The 23,955-nt window shown below is 41.0% G+C and overlaps 1 protein-coding gene across 9 annotated transcripts; it reads left to right on the top strand.

Moving 5' to 3' along the window:
• The first annotated feature begins 432 nt into the window (after positions 1-432).
• LOC112617494 (ATP-sensitive inward rectifier potassium channel 15) lies at positions 433-12,795 on the top strand. Of its 9 annotated transcripts, none has more exons than XM_025374258.1 (3): positions 433-576; positions 7,884-7,981; positions 10,205-12,795. In XM_025374258.1, the coding sequence occupies exon 3, from the start codon at positions 10,223-10,225 to the stop codon at positions 11,348-11,350; it is 1,128 nt and encodes a 375-aa protein (XP_025230043.1). In that variant the 5' UTR covers positions 433-576; positions 7,884-7,981; positions 10,205-10,222; the 3' UTR covers positions 11,351-12,795. The 9 variants fall into 9 exon arrangements, with proteins under 9 accessions (XP_025230043.1, XP_025230044.1, XP_025230045.1 ...); XM_025374259.1 differs by lacking the exon at positions 433-576 and adding an exon at positions 7,486-7,591; XM_025374260.1 differs by lacking the exon at positions 433-576 and adding an exon at positions 7,612-7,782.
• Positions 12,796-23,955: the final 11,160 nt, after the last annotated feature.

Below are 23,955 nucleotides of genomic sequence, written 5' to 3'. Positions count from 1 at the left end.
CCTTCCAAAATTATTTAACCACAAATCCCTTTATGTGTGTGGAACACCTGAATCACACACTTCAGCAAGAGAACGCCTAATGTCCTCCAGCCTTAACTTTCCCAGCCTAGAATCTAGGTTCTCTCCACAGTCCTCCAATGTTCCCAGCCAGGCCAATGCTAAACGCTTCCCTTAATGATACCCATTATCCAAGGAAGAAACCTGAGAGCAATTTTCTACTGATTGTTTGCTTTTTTCCAGCAATTCTCAACTTTTCGCCAAGACATTACACCCGAACTTCTATCCCCAAGGAAATATTTTCTAACTAAAAACTCCACCTGGCAACTGCAGTGCTTATAGATTTAACCCCAGTGACTCTCCATTCCTTTGTTTGAAAGTAATGAGAATAAATTTTAGACAATCGAATTTCTTGGCTTATTCATGTCCTCCATATTCCAGATAACTTTTAAGTGTTGAAAAGTATAGTGGTTTTCCAAGTGTAGTCTGAGGTCTAACAGCATCGGGGATATCTGGGAAACTGTCAGAACTACAGACCCTCTGGCTGCACCCCAAACCTGCTGAATCGGAAATTCTGAGGTGGGGCCCAGTAATTTGCATTTTTATCAACCCCTCCAGGTGATTCTAAAGGGCATTGAAGTTAGAGATCTGGTGTTAAGATCAGAAGCATGGACTATGGATTCCAACATACCTTGTGCTATATCACAGTTCCTTTGTCTGGAATATGGGAATAATAGTAGTACCTACTTCAGAGTCTATGTGAGAATTAAATTAATATATAATGCCTAATATCAGGCCTGGCACAGGGTGAGCAATGAGTCAATTAATTATAGCTGCTTAATCTATAATGGATGCTGACACGTAGTGAGCAGGAACTTAGCTTTGTCACACTGCACCATGAGACTCCTTTGCAAGCTAATGCCGATGATGGTGGTTAGATGGGAGTGCAGCCATGGGAACAGACAGAGCTGGTTTGCTCACCAGGTGCTCCATTTGTTAACTTTGTGAATGCATGTAAATTATTTAATTTCTCTAAGCTTAGTTTCCTCACCTAGAAAATAGAGAAAATAATTTCTTCCCAAAGTAAAGAGAGGGATTCAATAAGGTAATATCTATAACTGCTTTGAAAAGTGCCTGGACCTTTTTAAGTTGTCCCTTCCCAAATGAAAGCTATCAATGACCTAATGATAGTGGTACCTGGGCAGCCCAGTGTGTCTATGTGATTACAGATCCTGAGGCCACTAGGTCCTTAAACTGGGGCTTCTTGCTCCACAAATTATTAGAATGATAGGATATGATGCCCTTACAACTTTCCCTAAAAAGTTATCTTGTCATGATACATGTAAATATTGACTCAGAAGTAATCAAAAGAGAATTAGTCACCTTTTCTATGTTGTTCTTAGGGTTAAGGCAAGCCATTCTTTCCATTACAATCTTGTTCAATTTGGGTTCTTTTTGTATTCAGTGTTTAGTCATAGACCAACATTCAGAGTTTACATTAAGACTATTTCAGAACTCAGTTGGGTGCAGTGGCTCTCAACTGTAATCCCAGCTGTTTGGGAGGCTGAGGTGAGCGGATCACCTGAGGTCAGGAGTTCCAGAACAAGCTGGCCAACATGGTGAAACCCCCTCTCTACTAAAAATACAAAAATTAGCCAGGCATAGTGGCGGGTGCCTGTAATCCCAGCTACTTGGAAGGCTGAGGCAGGAGAGTCGCTTGAACCCAGGAGGCAGAGGTTGCAGTGAGCCAAGATTGTGCCACTGCACAATCTTGTGACAGAGTGCTGTCTCAAAAAAAAAGAGGATATTTCGGAACTTTACATCTTTCCTTTAAATGCAGTACCTTTTAGGTCAGGCATATAATCCTAAGATAAAAAAATATGTGTTAATAGTGAGTGTCTCTGTGGTTAGGTTTCACTAGGTTTTGCCTTGCTAACAACTCTAGGAACTGTGTGGCTTACAGCAACAAGAATTTTTCTCACCTGTGTTTCAAGTCAGCTGTAGTTGAATTATGGCTCAGTTCCAAGTTTCCTTCTTCCCACTTAACCAGAAGGAAGGAACAGCCTAATCCATGACCCACCCACATGCAAGGCAAGCCATGTGATGAGCCCGACACCTCTCTTCAGGCATGGTGTGAGTCACTGCTGCTCACACTCCATTGGCCAAAGCAGGTGACAGGGCCACACCTGACACAATGGAGCAGGAAACACACACCCCATTCCCACTACACCCCGGCAGGGACAGGCCCAGGGAAGGATCCTTTGTGGATGGACTCAGCCGAGAGGCACAGCAAATAGTTGCAAGCAACATACATCAACCACAACCTCCCACATTGTCGCAGCTTTACCAATAGTTTCCAAGTTCAAACATATCTTCCAAACACAGGCCACTGACAGGAAACTAGCTTACAAGTGTGCTGTCATCTCAACTGGTGCTTCCCCTGAAATCCTGATAATTCCCCTAGAGGAGAATGAGTGATTCTGGAGCCTCCAAGGAGCTGTCATTCTTTCTGGGCCATCCTCAGTCCTCAGTAGTCTAAGGAAAAAGTGCTTTTGCAGAAGCAAAGTAGAATTTCCCCGGGAGATACAAACCAAAGGATTGCCTTCTGGAATCTGCTGAGAATCCACTTTGTCCACTTTGCTCTTTTTCAATGAACATGTCTGTTTCTGAGGCCACTTGGCAAAGCCATCTGTGCCCTTGGTTGGCATGGATGAGTTAAAAGCTGGACTTAGAACAGACCAGCTTTTAAAGTGGATCCTTCACTGCTCTGTAGTGTAGGGAGGAAAATGGCCCAAGGCCAAGGCCAAAGGTCGTGGTGCATGTGCTCCTGTGACCACAGTCGAGGGAGCCCAAGGAGGAGAGCGAAGCCTTTATTCTCAATTGTTTTAAACCTCCTGAGCTCACTGAACCCCAAGTAGATTCTCATCAAGCATTTTTTTTTCTACTTAATATTTAAAACTGTGATACTTAAAGTCAAATTTAATCCAGGCATTTTTTATTTCTGGACAAAGAGATCATTGAAAAATTAATTTAACAGAAACATTTGACATATGAAAAAGCAAAAAAGCTTTTTAAGCAACTTTTCTTATAAACAGGAAGTTATGTCTTTTCAGAGCTTAAGAGTGAGATCCACCACATGTTAATTTTAGTCTGGAAATCCAAAGTTACATTTGATTTAGATTTCACTCTTTATACCTCATCACCCTGGTTAATGGGCATGGAATGAGGTCACTGAAGGCCTGGTTGAGGAACCCTGGTTTTGGGGAGCCACTGTCTCCCCATTTTTCTGTAAGTGAGAAATGTTTTTTCTGTGGGGCCTTTGCTTTGTTAGTTCACTCTGAAACAGAATGAAGTTTCCTCGAGATGGGCAAATTGAAAACCTCCAAAATCTGGCTTAACAGAGCTCTAAGTTTTAAAGACATCAATGTTGTACTTACTAGGAATAAAAAAAAAAATCATTCTTAAACTGAATTTATTTTCCCTAACAAAGCATCCATGTGACAGCTGGACCATCCCCATTTTATGCATACTTTTGAAAAAAAATCTTTTTATTGAGGTACAATATACATATATAATTTACTATCTTTAGCATTTCAAGTATACAGTTCAGTGATAATAAGCACGTTTCAGTTCTTTTTTTCCCTTTCACCCCATTTCAAAGTCTCTAGTAACTATGAAACTCCTCTCTATTTTCATGAGATCCACTTTCCACCTCCCCCCCTCCTGCCGAGATGGAGTCTCAGAGTCTCACTCTGTGGCCCAGGCTTGCGTGCAGTGGCACGATCTCGGCTCACTGCAACCTCTGCCTCCTGGGTTCAAGTGATTCTCCTGCCTCAGCCTCCTGAGTAGATGAGATTACAGGCACCTGCCACTACGCCCAGCTAATTTTTGTATTTTTAGTAGAGACCATGTTGGTTAAACTGACCATGTTGGTCAAACTGGTCTCGAACTCCTGACCTCGTTATCTGCCCACCTCAGCCTCCCAAAGTGTTGGGATTACAGGCATGAGCTACCATGCCCAGCCGAGATCCACTTTTTTAGCTCCCACATATGCATGAGAACATGTAATATGAGTCTTTCTGTGCCTGGCTTATTTCACTTAACATGATGGCCTCCTATTCCATCCATGTTGCTGCAAATGGCAGGATTTCATTCTTTCTTATGGCTAAATAATATTCCATTGTATATATACCACATATTCTTTATCCATTCATCCATTGTTAGACACTGGGTGGATTCCATATCTTGGCTGTTGGAAATAGTGCTACAATGAACAGGGAGGGCAGCTATGTCTTCAAGACACTGATTTCATTTCCTCTGGATCTATATCTAGTAGTGGGATTGCTGGAGCTTATGGAAATTCTAATTTTAGTTTGTTGAGGAACCTCCATACTGTTCTCCATAGTGACTGCACTAATTTACATTCCCACCAGCAGTGTAGGAGGGTTCCCCTTTCTCCAATCTGGAGGAGCTCATTTTTGAGACTTAGAGAAAAGTGATAGCATGTACACAAGGGTTGATTAGCATAAATAAGGGCTGAAAATCTCTTATGGGAATTAAAGATTTATCTGAACTTATTTTTAGCTAATGTTTTTACTAGAATTATTGATATATATTTCCTAAAGCTATAAATGTTACAATACATGCTTATATATTCTACAACATATACTATTTATATAACATTTATAATAATACTTGTTAGTAATATGTTACAGTTTTGATCAGATTCTCCATATATTCCTGCTTTAAAACATCCATGGCCTTGAGTCCCTGGGTAGTTGGCATTCAACTATGAGGATGGCAGAGGTTGTACATTCCTGGAGTGGATACACAGCTGTTCTCAGTGCCTCTGTGAAATGATGTTATTTTAGGATGCTAAGGGAAAGTTGAGCCATAAGGCTCTTTGTCAAGGGGAAACCGTATATCACGTGTGGTTCCCAGTGTGTGTTCCTGGAGCACCAGAGACACCATCACCTGAGGACTCGTTAGACGTGCACATTCTCAGGCTTCACCCCAAACCCGCTGAATCAGCAACTCTGAGCCTTCCAGGTGATTCTGATATGGCTAAGCTTGAGCCCCTGCGTCAGGGCGGTTGCAGGCATGGGCACAAGAGCCTTGCTGTGGAATGTACCACTGCCCTGTGTCTGCTGTTGGGAACTTGGGCGAGTCGTTTACCCTCTCTGTGCCTCAGTTTCCTAATCGTGGGGATAATGATGGTGCCTACCTCTCAGGGTTGGCGTGAGGGTTAAATAAGTTTCCATGTGGAAAGCACTTAGAACAGTGGCAGGCATGTGGTGGTTTAAGTGTTATCTATTTATGATGATGATGATTGTCATTATCGATTTGAACTTTTATTGCTATCATAACTTCTCTGAATATTTATCACATTATCTTATTATTGCTATAGTTACTATTTATCTGCATCTTTCCCACTGTGGGCCACTCTGGCTCCATTCTTGTCTATTATTTGCTCATGTATTTCTTCCAACCGGTCAGTAGCTTTCCGGTCATTTCCAGGTTGATTTCTCTGATGGAACAGTGTGTTCCAGCTTGCTGTGGTGGGTTTTTGGATTGTTCATCCTTTTAAGAGCCTCTGTCTTTGATGGAATTTTTTTCCTCCCTCAAGATGGCAATGGGTACTACCCTTCCATTTCCCATTCTCCTTGCTGTGTCCCCAACACTGGAAGTGTAGTTCTCCATATAGCTAAGTACCTTCTGTTTCGTTCTGTTTCAGAGTGTGTTTATTTTCTTTCCTTTAACTTCAGAAAACAAATGCTCACAGCATAAGCACTCAGTGACCTCAGATCGTAAATCTTTTACTGGTTTGAAGTAGGAGAAAGTGATACTGACCTATCCATTCAATAGTTGTAAGAACTTCACTTAGGTAGATATCACCATTCAAAGAATTGCAACCCCAACCCACAAACTGAAACGATACAACAAAAACTGCAGAAATAAACATTACTTCCAGAAATTAAAGAAAACAGATAATGGTTTATGTGAAATATTGCTTAGCTGGGAGGATTAACCCTTTTCCCATTTGCCTTGAGAATGCTCACTGGCATCGCTTGAGGCTGCAGCATTTACCTGGAGATGATTTTGCTACACAGTGTATCTCTTTTATTATTATTTTCATGTCACTCTAGTATATCAACTTTGGAAACAAAAGACATCATTTTCTTTATAACATTCTGTTTTTAGTAGTGGTATTTTTATTCACCAAATATAGTAATTCTCGATTGCTGAAAATGTCAAATCCTGGAAAACACAGCATTCTTATACACGATGTTAACATCGGTCTCCAACAGTTGTTGGCCAAAGATTCATTTGATGAATCCGATTTTTCTGGAATAGTAGATTCCGATGATTCAGATGATTCTGATGTTAGTTCTGTTTAGAAATAACTCCAAGAACGATTTTTATGTTTTATTTTCACATTGAAAATCAATCAGATTTGCTTCAGCCTGGAAAAACATGTTTATGTAAAGTTAAATGAGCACTGGTGGCAAGTTGCGCTTTTTTTTTTTTTTTTTAAATGGGAAAAAGGTTAAGATAGGGGAAATTAGAAGAAAATATTATTCTCTCATTCTTTATGTTTTTATCTTTTGGGAAACTGTTATTGTTGCTTACCATGTTAGAAGTTAAGCCAGGTCTATTGAAGAATCACTAAGGGAAAATAACCTAAGGCAGTAACATAAAATTATATGAAATAAGAGTATGTATCAACAATGGTTTAAATTTCATGAAAGAAGTCTGCTGAGGAATAAAATTCTGTAAATTAAGAGCCTATGAGGAAGTGCAATTCCTAAAGCCTATGGGTAAGATTGATGGGCACAAGGAAGATTCTGGGTCTTCATAGAGCACTGACAAAGAGGTCCATTGCCAAACATGCTGTGGCCACACTGGCAGGATCCAGCCTGTAAGAAGCTGCACAGGTTAATCTGGAATACTTCAACTATAAGAGAGTAATAACTGTAAGTAATTGGTGGATCAGAAGAAATGTAGGAAGTATAAGTGTGCCTATGTGTGTGTGAGGCATAAAAACATATGGGTGGAGACAGATGGATGACAGATAGATAGATAGAGATGATAGATAATTGATAGGTAATAGATCAATAATTGATAGATGATTGATAATAGGTAGGTAGATATTTAAACCGGTAATAAATAGATAATAGATTGATAGGTGATAGATAATAGATGATAGATTAGATAGATAGATAATTGATAGATAATAGATTGATAGAAGATAGATAAAGGCAGATAGCTTAGGAAGAATTATTTTCAAAAAGTAGATGCAAAAGAACCTCTTGAATTTAGAGGAGATTACATGAAACTGTGAATGTTTAAGGGGATTTTGTGGTGGACTGACAGGAACCCTGGGCTAGCTTCCAAAGACTTTGGACCTCGTTCTTTCTGCCAGGACCCAGCTGTGTCAAGTGGGATGGTTCTGACAATCTTTTCCACTCTAATGTCCTATGACTCAACAGTAGCAATGCATTTCCACAGGCGGTAAAAATATTCTAGACTCTTCCCTTCCAGCGCTCACTGTTTACTTCCTCTGCATTTCCCCTTCCTGCCTCCCCGTGTGCTGGTCAGTTCATAGCGGGCCTCAATGAGGGTGGGTTAACCCTCTCTTTCCAGGGTGTTTTGCTACGGAGCTCCCTCCAGGGGCTGGGAACTGTGTGGTGAGGGCTGTGGTTGGGGTTCAGCTTCCTTCTTAAATCGTTCCTTGAGCCTTTACCCTATTCTGTGCAACTGCGCCAGATTTCCAGGGATTGGAAGGTAAATGCCACGACGTAACTCTTAGAAAATCATCGGGGCTCAGTCTTACTGGGGTGCACTTGGTAACCACCTATGAACCCATGTGTCCCTCTTTCTTTCAGGCAGTAGCAGAATCCCATGGTAGCCAGGTGGGTGAAGGGGAGCGCGGACGTTCTGCCTGCCTTGAAGAAGACACCTGACCTGCGGAGTGAGTGACCAGGTAGTAGAGGGTTCTGAAGGCATCACACACTTGAGGGAGGGAGGAGGACAGAGAGGGCTATGGCACCCTTTGACTGCTGACTGCCAGCTGCTGTCTTTCCCACTGAGAAATGCTGCCCCCAACACACCCAGAAGCTCTAGGTCTTGTCCTGTGATTTCTGTCCACCAAGCCTTGAGAGGAGGTATGATAGATGCCATGAAGTCCAGCACTAGATACAAAGGACTGCAGCAAAAGTGCTCTCAGCAGAAAGAGGAAACAGGTCCAGTTCATCCCAAGCCTGGCTTGCTGACCCTTTGAAAGAGAGTTTAAAACAGAAGCTTCATGGTGCTGCCTTCATAAAAACAGAGCCAAGCTTTCCAGAATCTGGCAGAGGGCTGAGTGCCCGCAGGACACTTGTGTATCACTCACACTGGAAAACTTAAGCCTCTGTTTTTATTTCAGTGGATTGAATGGCATGCAGTTTCCTCAGCAGTTTAAAAAAAAATGCATGCAGTCACTTGCAGACAGGCTGCATTTGTCTCTGCTGGTGCTCACGTTACAAGCTTGTCTGTGCATTTGGGCATGCCAGCATAGTGTTTCATTTCCAACCTTTACTGTGGTCACTTTCCTCTTCGTTGTACTGAGAAGTGTTGCTGAGGGTATAGTAAGGCCCTAGTTTATCAATTATATCCTGTACTTTTCTTCTAACTTGATCCCAAGAACAGTGGGATTTGCTTCCAGGTAAACAAATTTTGAATAATTTATGGCCCTTCTTTGCAACAAAAATGAAAACGTGACTTTCTAAGGAAAAATCAATTTCAAGGGGGCATTTAGTAAATAACACAGTCTTAATAATGTAACAGGAAAATTAAAATGCCCAGCAGACCTTTTGCATCCTGAACAGGTGTTTGCTGCTAATGGATACAGTTTCCATTTCCTTGAAGGGATTTGCCCAGAGGATTACTTTCAAAACTTCTATTGAGATAATACTGCTCTAACAGAAAGAGCATTGCATGAATCTGTGTATCAGTTCCTTAATAAAAGGGAAGTTTTTTAAATTCTTAAAATACCAATGAGGTGAAGAAAAACATGCCACCCAGGTAAAGTTACTCTGTCATCACCCACATTATCTTTTTCAAGGAATGTGGGGGAAATGTATGTCAGTCACCAGGCAGGTACTATAAGACGCTAGAGGCCTCCCAGACAGCTTGTTTCCGGCTGTTAACATGGAGCAGAGCGTTCCCTGGGGCTGAGCATGGAAGCCCAGCACTTCTTATAGGTATGTCTTTCCTACTACAATGTTAGATGCCTACATTTACTGACTTTTTCATTTGCTCTTTAAAATAGATTTCTCCTGCTTGTTCTGCTTAGTTCTACGGAGTAAGGTAGAATTTTGGTGCCATATCTAAATATCATGTCTAAAATGACATTGGAAGCACTTTTCCAAGAATAACCAGCATATTGATCAAGTCATTAATAAAGCCTAATTATTTGCTATAAGAATGTTTTAGGTTGTTTCATAACTGAGTTTTTTCCAAAGTCATAACAAAACTAGGAGCGGTTGTAGATTCTTAATTATTCATTAGATTAGGGGGAAAATGAATTGCTATTACAAAGAATATCATGCAAAAAATAGGTTTTAAAAAATGCATTACTACTAACTGAGTTTTAAAAACATATACTAATATTCTCCATATCAAGAACTGTTTCATGGGTGGTAGATTTTAGTTATAGCAGTACTGGACTAACACTCAGTCAATAATTTTAAATTTTCTATAATTGAGAATACATAGTAGCGGAATATAAGTAAACATATTACTCTGTGAGATATATGCATAAGAGTTTGTTATCACAAAAAACAGCATAACATTATTTTTTTGAAATACGAGGCTCTGTTTTAACACTTTACCTTATTTAATAGTAACAAAATCCCTGAGGAATAGGTTGTATTGCCATTTAAAACATTGGAGAGTGGAGGTCCAGAGAGGTTAAGTAGCCTTCTCCAGGTCACACAGCTGATGAATTGCAGGGTCAGCATTTAACTCCAGTTTGCCTTTCTGCAAAGTCTCTGCTCCTCACTCTACCCTACTGACCACCTAAGTACAGATCAGTTAGTCTTGCCTTCAGAATTCTCCTTTCTTGTATACTTCCATGTACATTCACACTTACTTCACATGATGATCCTGTTTTCTGGAAGTTCCACCATATAGGGCGATAATGAAACGTCCTTGTCATTTCTCTAAGTATTTCCAGAGCCTGGCCATGGATGCCATTCACATCAGCATGTCCAGCACCCCCCTGGTGAAGCACACTGCTGGGGCTGGGCTCAAGGCCAACAGACCCCGCGTCATGTCCAAGAGTGGGCACAGCAACGTGAGAATTGACAAAGTGGATGGCATATACCTACTCTACCTGCAAGACCTGTGGACCACAGTTATCGACATGAAGTGGAGATACAAACTCACCCTGTTCGCCGCCACTTTTGTGATGACCTGGTTCCTTTTTGGAGTCATCTACTACGCCATCGCGTTTATTCACGGGGACTTAGAACCTGGTGAGCCTATTTCAAATCATACCCCCTGCATCATGAAAGTGGACTCTCTCACTGGGGCATTTCTCTTTTCCCTGGAATCCCAGACAACCATTGGCTATGGAGTCCGTTCCATCACAGAGGAATGTCCTCATGCCATCTTCCTGTTGGTTGCTCAGTTGGTCATCACGACCTTGATTGAGATCTTCATCACCGGAACCTTCCTGGCCAAAATTGCAAGACCCAAAAAGCGGGCTGAGACCATCAAGTTCAGTCACTGTGCAGTCATCACCAAGCAGAATGGGAAGCTGTGCTTGGTGATTCAGGTAGCCAACATGAGGAAGAGCCTCTTGATTCAGTGCCAGCTCTCTGGCAAGCTCCTGCAGACCCATGTCACCAAGGAGGGGGAGCGGATTCTGCTCAACCAAGCCACTGTCAAATTCCACGTGGACTCCTCCTCTGAGAGCCCCTTCCTCATTCTGCCCATGACCTTCTACCATGTGCTGGATGAGACGAGCCCCCTGAGAGACCTCACACCCCAAAACCTAAAGGAGAAGGAGTTTGAGCTTGTGGTCCTCCTCAATGCCACTGTGGAATCCACCAGCGCTGTCTGCCAGAGCCGAACATCTTATATCCCAGAGGAAATCTACTGGGGTTTTGAGTTTGTGCCTGTGGTATCTCTCTCCAAAAATGGAAAATATGTGGCTGATTTCAGTCAGTTTGAACAGATTCGGAAGAGCCCAGATTGCACCTTTTACTGTGCAGATTCTGAGAAACAGAAACTTGAGGAGAAGTACAGGCAGGAGGATCAGAGGGAAAGAGAACTGAGGACACTTTTATTACAACAGAGCAATGTCTGATCATAGGAGTGCCATCCAGGTTTAACCCTGCAAGCTGTTTCCACATCAGAACTCCCATCAAACACAAAGATTGCTGTGAAAACGAAAATGTGTAGATGCACTCTCAAAAACTGCATGGACATACAAAATCAATCTTTCCCTTTGATCTTGTGGCTAAACCAGCATTTCTGTGTTTGAGAGATTTCCTTTTAAGTGCTTCGAATGAAAGTGAACTCTCACAATTCAAATTATATAAAATAAAGCTACATTTCTAAGAGCTTGGTGTAGGGCAATTGGAATAGTGTCCTGTTAGATAAACAGACATTTAGCAATGCTGACATTAAAAGGAAGTGTATTTCTGTACAAGATTATTAGCTCTAATATAAGATATTTATTTAACCAATAACCTTATGGCCGAGAGTTGATTTGTGGTTCAGTATTCATTGATCTCACTGCTTTAAAACATGCTGTTTTTGTTCAAGCAGGAAAAATATTATATCTAATGATGTCTATTTGGTAATACCTAAAAAGAGGTAGAGCGACTCTCTATTCACAAAATATAGTAATTTCATTTTTACCTTTCTTCAGTGGACTGAATTGTATGGAAGGAAATCGATCAGATCTGTCATTCACAACTGTGGAAACCTACACAAATGGGGCTGATGCCATTGTTTCCTCTATTTTTTTATTTTATTTTTATGTTTTGGAATTTACTATCCTCTTTCCATTCAAAATGTTTCCATTCAAAATGTGGTTCACAGACCCACCGCATCAGCACCATCTGAGCGCTTATTCGTAACGTGTAGATTCTCAGGCCCCAGCCAGACTTACAGAATTGGGGTGTCTGTATCTTAACAAGAACCCCAGATGATTTGTATACAGATAAAAGTTTGAAAGCTCTGCTCTGGACAATGTTTTCGAAGCAACTTTCTGAAGCCATGTGGAAAACTGACTCTGTGGGTCCCGTATCCCCATGGCATTCAGACCTGGCCCCTCTCCATTTCATTATTATTGGCCAATATTTCTTTCAACCATTTCATTTCTTGTCTATTAAAATGCCTTGCCCATAAAGGAACTGCATAGAATTATCCCCTGACATTCCAAGAGCAAAATAAAGCTCTTGAGAGTAATTGCTGTCTCAGTCATGCTTGCTGATTACAGTTAGCACAAAAGAAAAATTCAGCTGCCTGACAATACAGGAAATGTTCTCAGATGCTGAAGTTTGTAAGGTCCGGTGGGGCCATGAGAAAGAAGAGGAGCTGAAGGTAAGGAACTCATAAACAAGATGACTCTTTGACGCATGAACAAGATTTGAAAATCTCAAACCTGTAAAGAATACCCCCGCTCTTTAAATAAAGCTCATACCAAGAGGTAACATTTTGCCCCGGGCAAAATTCAGGGGTTGAGTGCCCTGCATTCCTTTGAGGCAAAAAATAACTGGTCTATGACTGGTTAAATGTCCAAAAGGTGAATTCTCATTTCATTCAAACAAAGACAGATTTGCACATTCACTCAAGCAGAATGTGGCCATGAATATTCCGTCCCTGCATACGTACAAAGATGTACACATGATTCCCGCCACCACACACACATACACTCACACACACGTACACACACACACACAGGCCCTGGCTCTTCAAGCATAATCATGATAGTCATCAGTGAAAGACATTTGCGATTAAGACAGCAAGTCCTTGACAAATATATTCATGTCTATTTGGTTCTATAGAAATATGAACATTGAGACTCAGAGAAAATGGGGAAAATAAAGTGGATTCAGATAATCAGTGAAATGATGGTATAGATTACAGTAGATCTACTATATATTGATGTTACTGCATTTGCAAATGTCCTCCCATTAAACAGAAAATGTGGCTAAAACCCCTGGCCTGGAACTGAACTAGTTTAAGGTGTGTGTAAGGATAATGGGAGTCAAGTTTGTGAAAGTTTAAAGAACAATCTCAATCCATGAACTAGAGGGAGGATGTTGTCTTTAATTATTTAGAAGGTTTTTTTTTCCTTGTCTGTTGATAAATTTATGGAAGGTTGCTTTAGATCTCCATTCCTTAAAAAATATTACATGGCAGTGTAGTTAGATATTATCTCTTTTAGTTATTATACTTGCTATTTTTACTGTATACTGTGGTATAATCAACAAAAAATAATTCCATGGGCATGTTTACACCTTTTCTGTTGCACTATTAAATTCTTTTCACAGTATTTATATCAATGCTAATTTAAATGTGATGCTGATTAAAAATCTTGCTCATTTATATTGTATCTGGTACAAGGACATAGCATAAGATTCAGAAAAATTTTTGTATTCTCATTTAGCGTATCAATTTCAGCCAAATTTGGAAGACTTGATCATCTTACCTTTTGCTCTACACACTCAAAACAAATATTGGAGTAGAAATATCACCTTAAAATATATCTTAATTTACATTTAGATAATATTGAAATCACATTCTATTAAAATTGGAAATTTAATTCAAATAAAAATCAAACAAAATAGTTGTTTCAATTTATCTAAATATCTGGTCTTAAAAGTGCCTTAAGAGTATCTGGTTTATGGCCGGGCGCGGTGGCTCACCCCTGTAATCCCAGCACTTTGGGAGGCCGAGGTGGGCGGATCACGAGGTCAGGAGATCGAGACCATCCTGGCTAATACGGTGAAACCCCGTCTCTACTAAAAATACAAAAACTAGCCGGGTGTGGTGGTGGCGCCTGTAGTCCCAGCTACTCGGGAGGCTGAGGCAGGAGAATGGCGGGAACCCGGGAGGCGGAGCTTGCAGTGAGCCGAGATCGCGCCACTGCACTCCAGCCTGGGCGGCAGAGCCGGACTCCGTCTCAAAAAAACAAAAAGAGCGTCTGGTTTTTAAGAGTGTCTTAAAAACCAATATATGTATAAGTCAACAAATCATATAATATTCAATAAATAGCGCTGAAGTTGTATCTGGTTTGAAACTTACCATTTTCCTCGAACCTTAACTATTATTACTTTGTACATAATACTTTCATGTTACTATGCTAACAAAGGATTTAGGTAGCAAACTTAATTTATTATATCTGGTCAGTCTTCTGCTTAAAACCGATTCACACTCAACACCCAGCTAAGGAGGAGCCAAAGTAGTGGAGTATTCCTGACCCAAAAAGGCATTTGAATTTTGAAACATTTCTAACGTGTTAGGTTTTCTCAATGAGTCCATTAAAAAACGTTGTGTTCCATTTGAGAAACCACAGAGTCAACAGCAGTAAATCAGTGTGCCCCACAAGCCGTGTCTTATTCAGCAATAAAATAGACGGTGCTCACATGGTGCCTGGCAGACAGTGGCTCTGGACAGCAAAACACTGAGTCACCCAACCCTACTCCTTTGGGATGGGGTGGGGAGTCATGCATTGGCTCCCTTTTCCATCCTGGGGAAATTACAACACAAAGCAGAGTGTCTAGAAATCTAAAGAGCTGGTTTAAGGTGAAAAAAATGCCATGAATTAATGAACCAGATATTTAATAAATCAAAACAACTGTTTTGTTGGATTTTTATTTGCATTAAATTTCCCAATTTTTAATAGACTGTGATTTCAATATTATCGAAATGTAAATGAAGATATATTTTTAAGGTGGCATTTCTACTCCAGCATGAAAAAATAGTGTCACTCACACTCTAGTATTATTCTGTCTCCTTTATTTGAGTCTTCAATATATATACCCCAGCTGGAGGGAGAAGAAGAGAAGAGAAAAATGAAAGCACTGGGGCCTTTGACGAGGTTTGGTTCTGTATGCTCTCAGGATGTTCAGAAGGTCAGACATTTGACCACACGGCACAGTGAAGACTCAGGCTCTCAATTTTGGCTTTCCTTCTTGCTAGACTTTTCTTCGCCTATTAAATTTCTGAAATAACTAGTTTTATCATAGCTTTCCATGATGCAATTTTTTTTAAGTGAAAGGTACTAGCATTTCCAGTGGTGATTTCCAGGTTCTGTGGCGTGCACTCGAAGTCTAGTCTCTGACTGTTAAACTCTGGCTAGGTACAAGATGATCTTAATTTTCTTCCTCTGGGGAAGACTTACTTACATTTGAAGCTCAAAAGCTTAACATTCACTTTTAAATGATTAACTTCATACACTTTACCCTTTGTGAATTTCAATTTATTTTTTTTGTTTTTCTTTTTTCCTTTTTTTTTTTTTGAGACGGGGTCTCGCTCTGTTGCCCAGGCTGGAGTGCAGTGGCGCAATCTCGGCTCACTGCAAGCTCTGCCTCCCGGGTTCACGCCATTCTCCACCTCTGCCTCCCAAGTAGCTGAGACTACAGGCGCCCACCACCATGCCCGGCTAAGTTTGTTTTTGTATTTTTAGTAGAAACGGGGTTTCACCGTGTTAACAAGGATGTCTCGATTTCCTCACCTCGTGACCTGCCCGCCTCGGCCTCCCAAAGTGTTGGGATTACAGGCGTGAGCCACCGCGTCCGGCCGAACTTCAATTTATCTTTAATCAAAGTGACTTCCAGTCAATCCCCGGACCTGCGGACAGCAATGAGTGGTTTTCTACTCTCAAAACCAGTGTGACTTCTGAGTAGTAGTAGACTCTCCAGAGTTGGAATTTGCAATAAAATTGCATGATTAGAAATTAATTGGGATTTTAAAGAATAAGGAGTTATTTGCCTTCTTAAGCTACTAGTATTTGTCAGTAAACTCTATTCTAATTGGTTTTGTTTTGTTTTGTTTTGTTTCGGAAAGGACAAAGCCTTTGTCTTCAGAGCAAGAAGAGGAATTTGTGGACATTCAGATAGCCACATATTGAGGGCAGGAACTTTTTACTTTTCAATTGGTATGTTGACAGTGTGTAAAACTAGAAGACCAAGAGAAGGCAGTTGATTGGAGTTGATAGTTAATAGCTAGTAAAAATTACAAGAATGGATGATGGAAGTCAAAGGACAGAACTGATACATGAGTATAAAAGCCAAGGATGTCATGTATGTAGGTCAAGGCTTTGTAATCTGAATATAATGCCCGCGAGCTAGGACTGCCAGGCACTCTGTATGTGCAGAATATGTCCTATATGGAGTAATTTTTGATTTGTGTGGACTTTTGAAGATTACCTTAAATGTCTTATATGCAACCTTTTTTCCCCTGTATATTACAAAATTGCCTTGGAAATTAGACAAATCTTCAAACTTAACTGAAACTCCTGTCCTGAATAGTTATTTGCCAAATCTGACAAACTTACAAAGAGTGTTCGCATAATCCCAAACTATGCCCACTTCCAGAAGAGAAATACATGCTTCTTTATTTGGAGTTTATGATATTCATACAACTAGTAGTAGAGTCAGGGAGTATTCCAGAAACGTATTTCCCTGGCTTGCCCAATTATCAAGGGAAAATTTCAGCTGAACACAGGGAACCCAGTCAACGCAGTCTTTGACACTCCTGTGTGCAGTGTGGAGCAGCGTGCACTGTCTGAGCCTCCATAGTGAGGAATGGTCTTCCCTGGGGCTTCACCCTAGAAGGATGGGCTCAAAGTTGCCCTCCACGTGGGTGCACAGGAGCCCAGATTCTCAAGCCCCAGTTGCAGAATTAGGCTGATGGTTTTACAAAAGAGTCCTCCTAAAAGTCCATCATCAAGTTTTGTTTGGTTAGCAATGCTTGCCACATGATGTAGTACTTAGCTATAATTTTATCTTTATTCAAGGCCAAATCTTACCTAGTGTCCATGCCCTCCTACCTACTTAAAATTTCTAATTTCACCCTCAAAAATATTTAAGTCAATAAAAATTAGATCTACTCAAAATTAGACTCCAAGGGAATTACTATCATTGATTATAGAGTATCTATTTCCTTAAAACAAAAAATCAGAAGTTGTTGACTCTGAGCCAGGAAATGCGTGATCTCTCAGCTGACTGTTACTTTATGCAAATTTACTTAATATTATCGAAAAGTAAAGAGCTTCCAAGAAGGCGATTGGAGGGAATTTCAAAGGAAAGATTTTTTTCATTTGCTGTAGTTTTAGCTGTATTCTTTCATCTGCAATCAAATCTCAGGATTAAGGATGTCGTATTAAATCAAATCATTACAGGAAGTATGACTGTATCAGCGGCTTTTTACACAAACAAACCTCCAGATCACAAAAGGAAGCCGTGTTTGTGTGCTGACGCGAAGTGTTACATAGCAGCCAGGAGAGGAAGGATAGCAGCCGACTTGGATCCATTTTTGAGGAATGATTTCTGTAAGGTGTCATGGAATAGTAAGTTACAGAAAGGAGGCTTTTGTAAACAGAATCTCCATTCCAGAAAGACGGACTCCAAAATACTACTTAATGAAATTCATGGGAACCTTATGGTAATGGAAATCCCAAATGACGTGCAGATTTTATATGCAAACAAACCCACTACTTGTAACTCCCGGTAGTGTCTACTTACCAAAATCTTGATCACACTTCGGTCTCTTCCTATATATAGAACCACATCTGATCCTTATACAGTGTTGCAATATTTATATCCTTGCTTTCCCATGGTTCTTAAGCGAGTCTTAAGCTTGGATTTGCTCCAGCAGAATGGTGGTTCGTGTTTCTCAAGGCTGAGCTACTATTTGGTGCATGTTGGAAATCTCACACTAACTGTGGATACTCTGTCATCACTGAACCCAATCATACAATGACCAGACAGCTTTAAATACCTACTTTTGTATGCTATGAATTCATTCCTTTATTTGTCAAATCCTTTATTCCCATATGTGGCTCTGTCACCTTTTTTTTCTCTTCCAATAAATGGAATTACTGTAACTTGTGAAACAATGGCAAACACCATAAAGCTAATTTTACAGTCTTGGGTTTTTTTTTTGTTTCACTGGAATGGTAATGGTGTTATAGTGGTGCTGTGACAGACAAAAATCCAATATGTCCTTAGAAAGTTCAGAGGTGGACTTACTTGAAATAACCTTTTCCAGTGATGGCAATCACAATAATGTGGGATGAATGGGTCCTAAAAACTTATCAAGGTGTTACTATATATCAGTACCTAAAGAAATGTATTTTGCTTCTTTCCAATCACTGAATAGAAAAAGAAATCCCTGCCTCATTGCTCCTTTTTTTTTTTTTTTTTTTTTTTTGGAGACAGTCTCACTCCATCACTCAGGTTGGAGAGCAGTGGCTCACTGCAATCTCCTCTTCCAGGATTCAAGTGATTCTCCTGCCTCAGCCTCCCAAGTAGCTGGAATTACAGGTGTGTGCCACCATGCCTGGCTAATTTTTTTATTTTTAGTAGAGATAGGGTTTTACCATGTTGGCCAAGTGGGTCTCAAACTCCTGACCTCAAGTGATCCGCCCACCTTAGCCTCCTGAGTAGCTGTGATTACAGGCATGAGCCAGTGAGCGCAACCTCATCTCTCTTTTTTTGCCTAATGCTCTCCTGCTCCAGAATGATTATCTCATTTTAGTCAATGATTAAAAATCAAGCAACCGTTTAATAACAAACATCCTTTCAGCACTGCAACCCTTACCAAAGTGCCTTTTGTGCTATTGCTCCTTTACTTGGATGGATGAAAAGAAAGAAAACACTTAATTACATAAGTCCTACAGGCATTAGTATGGGTGTGACTCTAAAGCGGCACACCTAATTAAAACCCAGGTAGCCGAGGTATGCATCCAAATGGCAGTAGTTATCCTCCAAGCAGTTTCCTGGGAAAACTACACACACATGCAACAAGATAGTTGCCACAGCTCTGAACATTCCAGAGTGTCTCTCTTAGAGCCCTCTCCTTTGGAGTCTTGGCTCATTCTTTGTAACATTCTCAGGGGTGGCCAGGCTTTGTTCTTGGAGGGAGCATGTGACAGCTGGAAATAAACAAGGCTGGTGCAGATAGTAGGAGGTCAACTTTGGGGATACCGTTTGAACAAAAAGGCAAAATGTTTTCTAGAAAGTGCACAGTCATCTGGAACACAGTCATGAAGCTAGCCAGTGGGATACATTTCATTTTATTAATTTTAATTTGCATGGAAGTTTTCAGACACATATTATTTTCTACCCCATTATCTCAAGCATTGTTTGTCCTTCCAGGGTGGCCTTGGCTGAGAACTGAGCTAACCACATCCAAGCCATAAGGCAGCATTGCTTTCACCACACCATGTCCTTGAGGTAGAGAATAAGGGAATTTGTCATAGCAACGTGGGAAGCTTTGGTTCTGGTCTGGATATACAACATCCCGGCAGGCATCATTTCCCTTCTCAGAAATCCTGTCTTCAGAAATGTTAGACAAACAACTTTCATGGTTTAATTTTTCATGAAAAAGTTCATATTCTCCCCCCCAGAAACTCTTACATTGTTCAAGTGATTATTTTCTAAATTAGTCTATTCCTTTATTGGAATTTAACACTTGCATGATAATGTTAGCTGACAAGGTATTTGTGTGACCCAAATGTGTTTTCACCCATCCTAAGGGCTGCTTTCTGCATCTTTCTTAGTTTGCCTCTATTGAGTCTGCCAGAAACTCTTACTCTTTTTAAGATTTTGTTCACATTTTTATTTATTTTTTTTATTTTTTGAGATGGAATTTCCCTCTTGTTGCCCAAGCTGGAGTGCAGTGGCGCGATCTCAGCTCACTCAACCCAACTCCACCTCTTGGGTTCAAGCAATTCTCCAGTCACAACCTCCCAAGTAGCTGGGATCAGAGGCACCTGCCACCACACCCAGCTAATTTTTGTGTTTTTAGTAGAGACAGGGTTTCGCCATGTTGGCCAGGCTGGTCTCGAACTCCTGACCTCAGATGATACGCCCACCTCAGCCTCCCAAAGTGCTGGGATTATAGGTGTGAGCCACCACGCCCAGCCCACATATATTTTTAATTAACAAATAATAACTATATATAGTTAGGGATTACAATGTGATGTTTTGGAGTATTTATATCAAGCTAATGACATATCTATCACCTCATATATTTTCTTTTTAGTAGTGAGAGCATCTAAAATCTACTCTATTAGCAGTTGTACTTGCTCTTGACAGTGTACTTCTCTGTAAACTCTGTTTAACGTGCCCACTCAGCATGTGATTTAAAGATCTACAATAAAGAAGTCCACTACGACCAACAGACTCACAGCTTCACAGCAGCCCAGAACAGTGTGCTTCTCCTTACCCCTGCCCCCATAGTAAGTCTGGCTGACCTGCTACATGTTCAAATGTGTTGTGGCATATTTTGTTGCCAGCGTGCCTCTTCTGCTCACACAAGCCACACACACACACACACACACACACAAGTCTCATGACATCTGGTCACATCTTAGATATCCAGAGAGCAAACAATATTCATATTTGTAGGACTCTGATTGCTAAAAACAACTTCAAATATTCAATAGTCCATATTATACCCAATGAAAGGGTAGAAGAAGGACATATGCAGTTATCTACACTTTGCAGAAGACACTGCAGCCCACTGATATCACTTCCAGTGTGACCCAGTGAGCCACTGGTGGCAGTCTGGGTCTTTTCCTTCTTTTTTCTTTTTTTCTTTTCTCTCTTTCTCTCTTTCTCTTTCTCTCTTTCTTTCTTTCTTTCTTTCTTTCTTTCTTTCTTTCTTTCTTTCTTTCTTTCTTTCTTTCTTTCTTTTTCTTTCTTTTCTTTCTTTTCTTTCTTTGACAGGATCTTACTCTGTCACCTGGGCTGGAGTGCAGTGGCGTGATCACGGGTCACTGTAACGACTTCCCGGGCTCAAGCAATCCTCCTGCCTCATCCTCCTGAGTAGCTGGGACTGCAGGTGTGTGCCATCATACCCGGATAATTTTTAAATTTTTTTGTAGAGATGAGGTCTCAGCTTGTTGCTCAGGCTGGTGTCGAACTCCTGAGCTCAAGTGATCTTCACCTTGGCCTCCCAAAGTGTTGGGATTACAGATGTGAGCCACTATGCTCAGTCTGGATCTTTTCCTTCTGGCCTAGTGTTTTATCTCCTAAATTTACAACATGGAAATCTCATGGTGGAGCAGATTTCCATGTGAAATGGATCAAAATCAGGGAAAAAGTGATAGCAGAATAGATAACCCAGGTGAAAGCATGAGGCTGGGAGGCTGGATATATTGCCTAAAGGCCTAACATGCTTCAAAGGGTCTGTTATTTAGAGGCTGGGAACATGGGATAAATATCTTGAAGGTAGAGAAGATATGAAGTGATCAATCGAAAAGGAAAGGGCAGAGGAGTAAGAATGCCACTCATCGAGATGAAAACAGAATCCACATCCTGCTGTTCATGTAAGCATACACAAACGGTTGACCAAAGACTAGACGTGGGGTGACTAAGATTAAGAAATCCTAGAGAAAAATCGAGATGAACAAGCATTCAGTTCTAGAGTCCTCACATTCATTATGATTGCATCATATGAGGCTCAGAAAAGTTGAGTAATTTGTCCAGTTACCCACCTACCGAGGCGTAAAGCCAGGAGTGGCCAATATAAAAACCTGGCTTTGTCTCCGTGTTTTGTCCTGCCTCCCAGGTGGACCATTATAGGGTGCATCCAAAAAAGCATAGGTGATTTGGTGGTTGATACTCTTGGAGCCAAAGCAGCATTTACTTGGTGCTCAAGTGTTTCCATCAAGTGAAAACAAAGGCATGGTTGAATTGCGGTGTCACCACAGACGACTGGTAGGCGTTGAATTCATGCTGAAGAGCAGCGATGCAAATAATAAGGGATTTCGCCAGTGTGCTGCCTGTTGTGAATAGAGCAGTGAGCTTTCAACTGAATGTTTTGCTGAGTTCTAAAAACCTGATTTGTAAGGATTTATACTGAGAAACTTTATAATTTCTCAGAGAAATTGTAAGGATTTCTCAGAGAAACTTTAAGGTAGGTAATCATTTTAAGGTCTTGGCTGATTGAGTCAAGGGACAAAGAGAGCTTTGTAGAGACAAGCAAACACTGCAGAATCAGTGGAGCTGGCTGGAATCCGACACTGAGCTTACAGGGCCTAAAGGGAGCAGGTGAGTGGCCCCAGCACAAGGAGTCACTGCGATTACAATCACCAGGCCTGGGGCAGGAAGGCTCAAGACCTAGACACCAAGAAAAGCTAGAAACGCAGGGCAAGAGAACAAGGGGGCCCTTAGAATCTGACTCTAGAAAGATGTTCTGACAGATTGCTCTTGGCACTAGGGAAGACCTGCCTACAAATCTCTCAATTTCACAAGCAGATAAATAAAGAGGTGCAAATAGGAGAGAAGTGGAGTATGAACCCACAACACATGATGGAGATCAAGGAAGTAGAGCTTCAGGAGCAGAGACCCGGACCCAGGGCCTTCAAATCAAGGGCAGGACTCTGCCCTTAATAGGAGTCAGGAAGAAGGGAAGCAAGACAAAAATCCTATTGCCGGGACAGAAAAATGAAGGCTGGAACTCAAGTGCAAAGAGGCTGTCCAACACAGGAATGGAACTGGATAAAATACTGGGGCTTCCTCACTGGAATGAAGGATTTGTGGCGAGCTGGACCTGGACAAGGTAGACTTGCTAAGGAGTCAATGGCTCGTAACATCTTCATCTCTCCTCAGTAGGAATCAGAGCTGGAAACCACAATTTCTATTTCAGTGCTTCCCAGGGCAGGAATTGGCAGCCAGGAGGCAAGCACATCATCACAGCCTTAAGTGCATATTTCATCATCAGATGAAGCGGTTTCTCGCATCATTTAGGATTTACCCAGACACTTTAACGATCACCTGATCTCCAAGACAGGTCGATGGAGTGTTGTGGTCTCCATGTTAATATTTATTTGGCAATGGACATTGTACTGGGAAATAAAAGCAGATTCCTAAAAGAGCTATGATATTTGTATTTTTCTAGGACAGCCGTAACAAATAACTGCAAACTGGGTGGTTTAGAACAATTCATTGAATCACATTTCTGGAGGTGAAAAGTCTGAAGGAGGACCATGCTCCCTCTGACACCTATAAGGGAGGTATTTTGCCTGGCCTTTCCCAGCTCCCAAGCTCAGGAGCTCCTTGGTTTGTAGGAGCATAATTCTAATCTCTGTCTTCATGTGCACATGGTGTTCTCGCAGCAGCTTCCCTTTGCGCCTGTCTCTGTGTCCAAATTGCCCTCTTTTTGTAAGGACACCAGTCATATTGGATTAGGGACCAACCTAGTGACCTCATGTTAATTTGACTACCTTTCTAAAGATCCTTTTTCCAAATAAGGTCACATTCCGAGGTACTGGGGGGTTAGCGTTTCAACATATCTTTTTGGGAGGATAGAATTCAACCCATAACATTATTCTTTCCCATCCATTTCATCACCAATTGATCTACCTTCAACCTTCCTTCTAATCAGAATCATATTCATATAAATAAACCCGAATAAGATTCTTTGCTTTGGAAGAGACAGAAGCTTTCTCTGGGTTACTGTAACTGTCCTGAGTTTCCTATTTTTGCAAAATAGACAGAAAAAGCTGACTTCTAGCAGACATTCTGTTACGGTTTGACCATAGCTACGTGGGAAGTTATACTAGTGGACACTCCTTTGGAGACAGTTTCTGGTTCTCAGTGCAGAGAACAAAGAACATTCTTCCTTGGAAATTGCCTCCACTATTTTGTAAACAGGAGAGGACTTTTCAAACCTGGTTTTCAAATAGCCAGAGGCTAATTGTGCCCTCTCCAAGTTAATCATATA

The sequence above is a fragment of the Theropithecus gelada genome, unplaced genomic scaffold, assembly GCF_003255815.1.
Source record: "Theropithecus gelada isolate Dixy unplaced genomic scaffold, Tgel_1.0 HiC_scaffold_212, whole genome shotgun sequence".
Lineage (NCBI taxonomy): Eukaryota > Metazoa > Chordata > Mammalia > Primates > Cercopithecidae > Theropithecus > Theropithecus gelada.
Note: the sequence above shows the minus strand (reverse complement) of the source record. Positions and strands in the feature narration are given on the sequence as shown.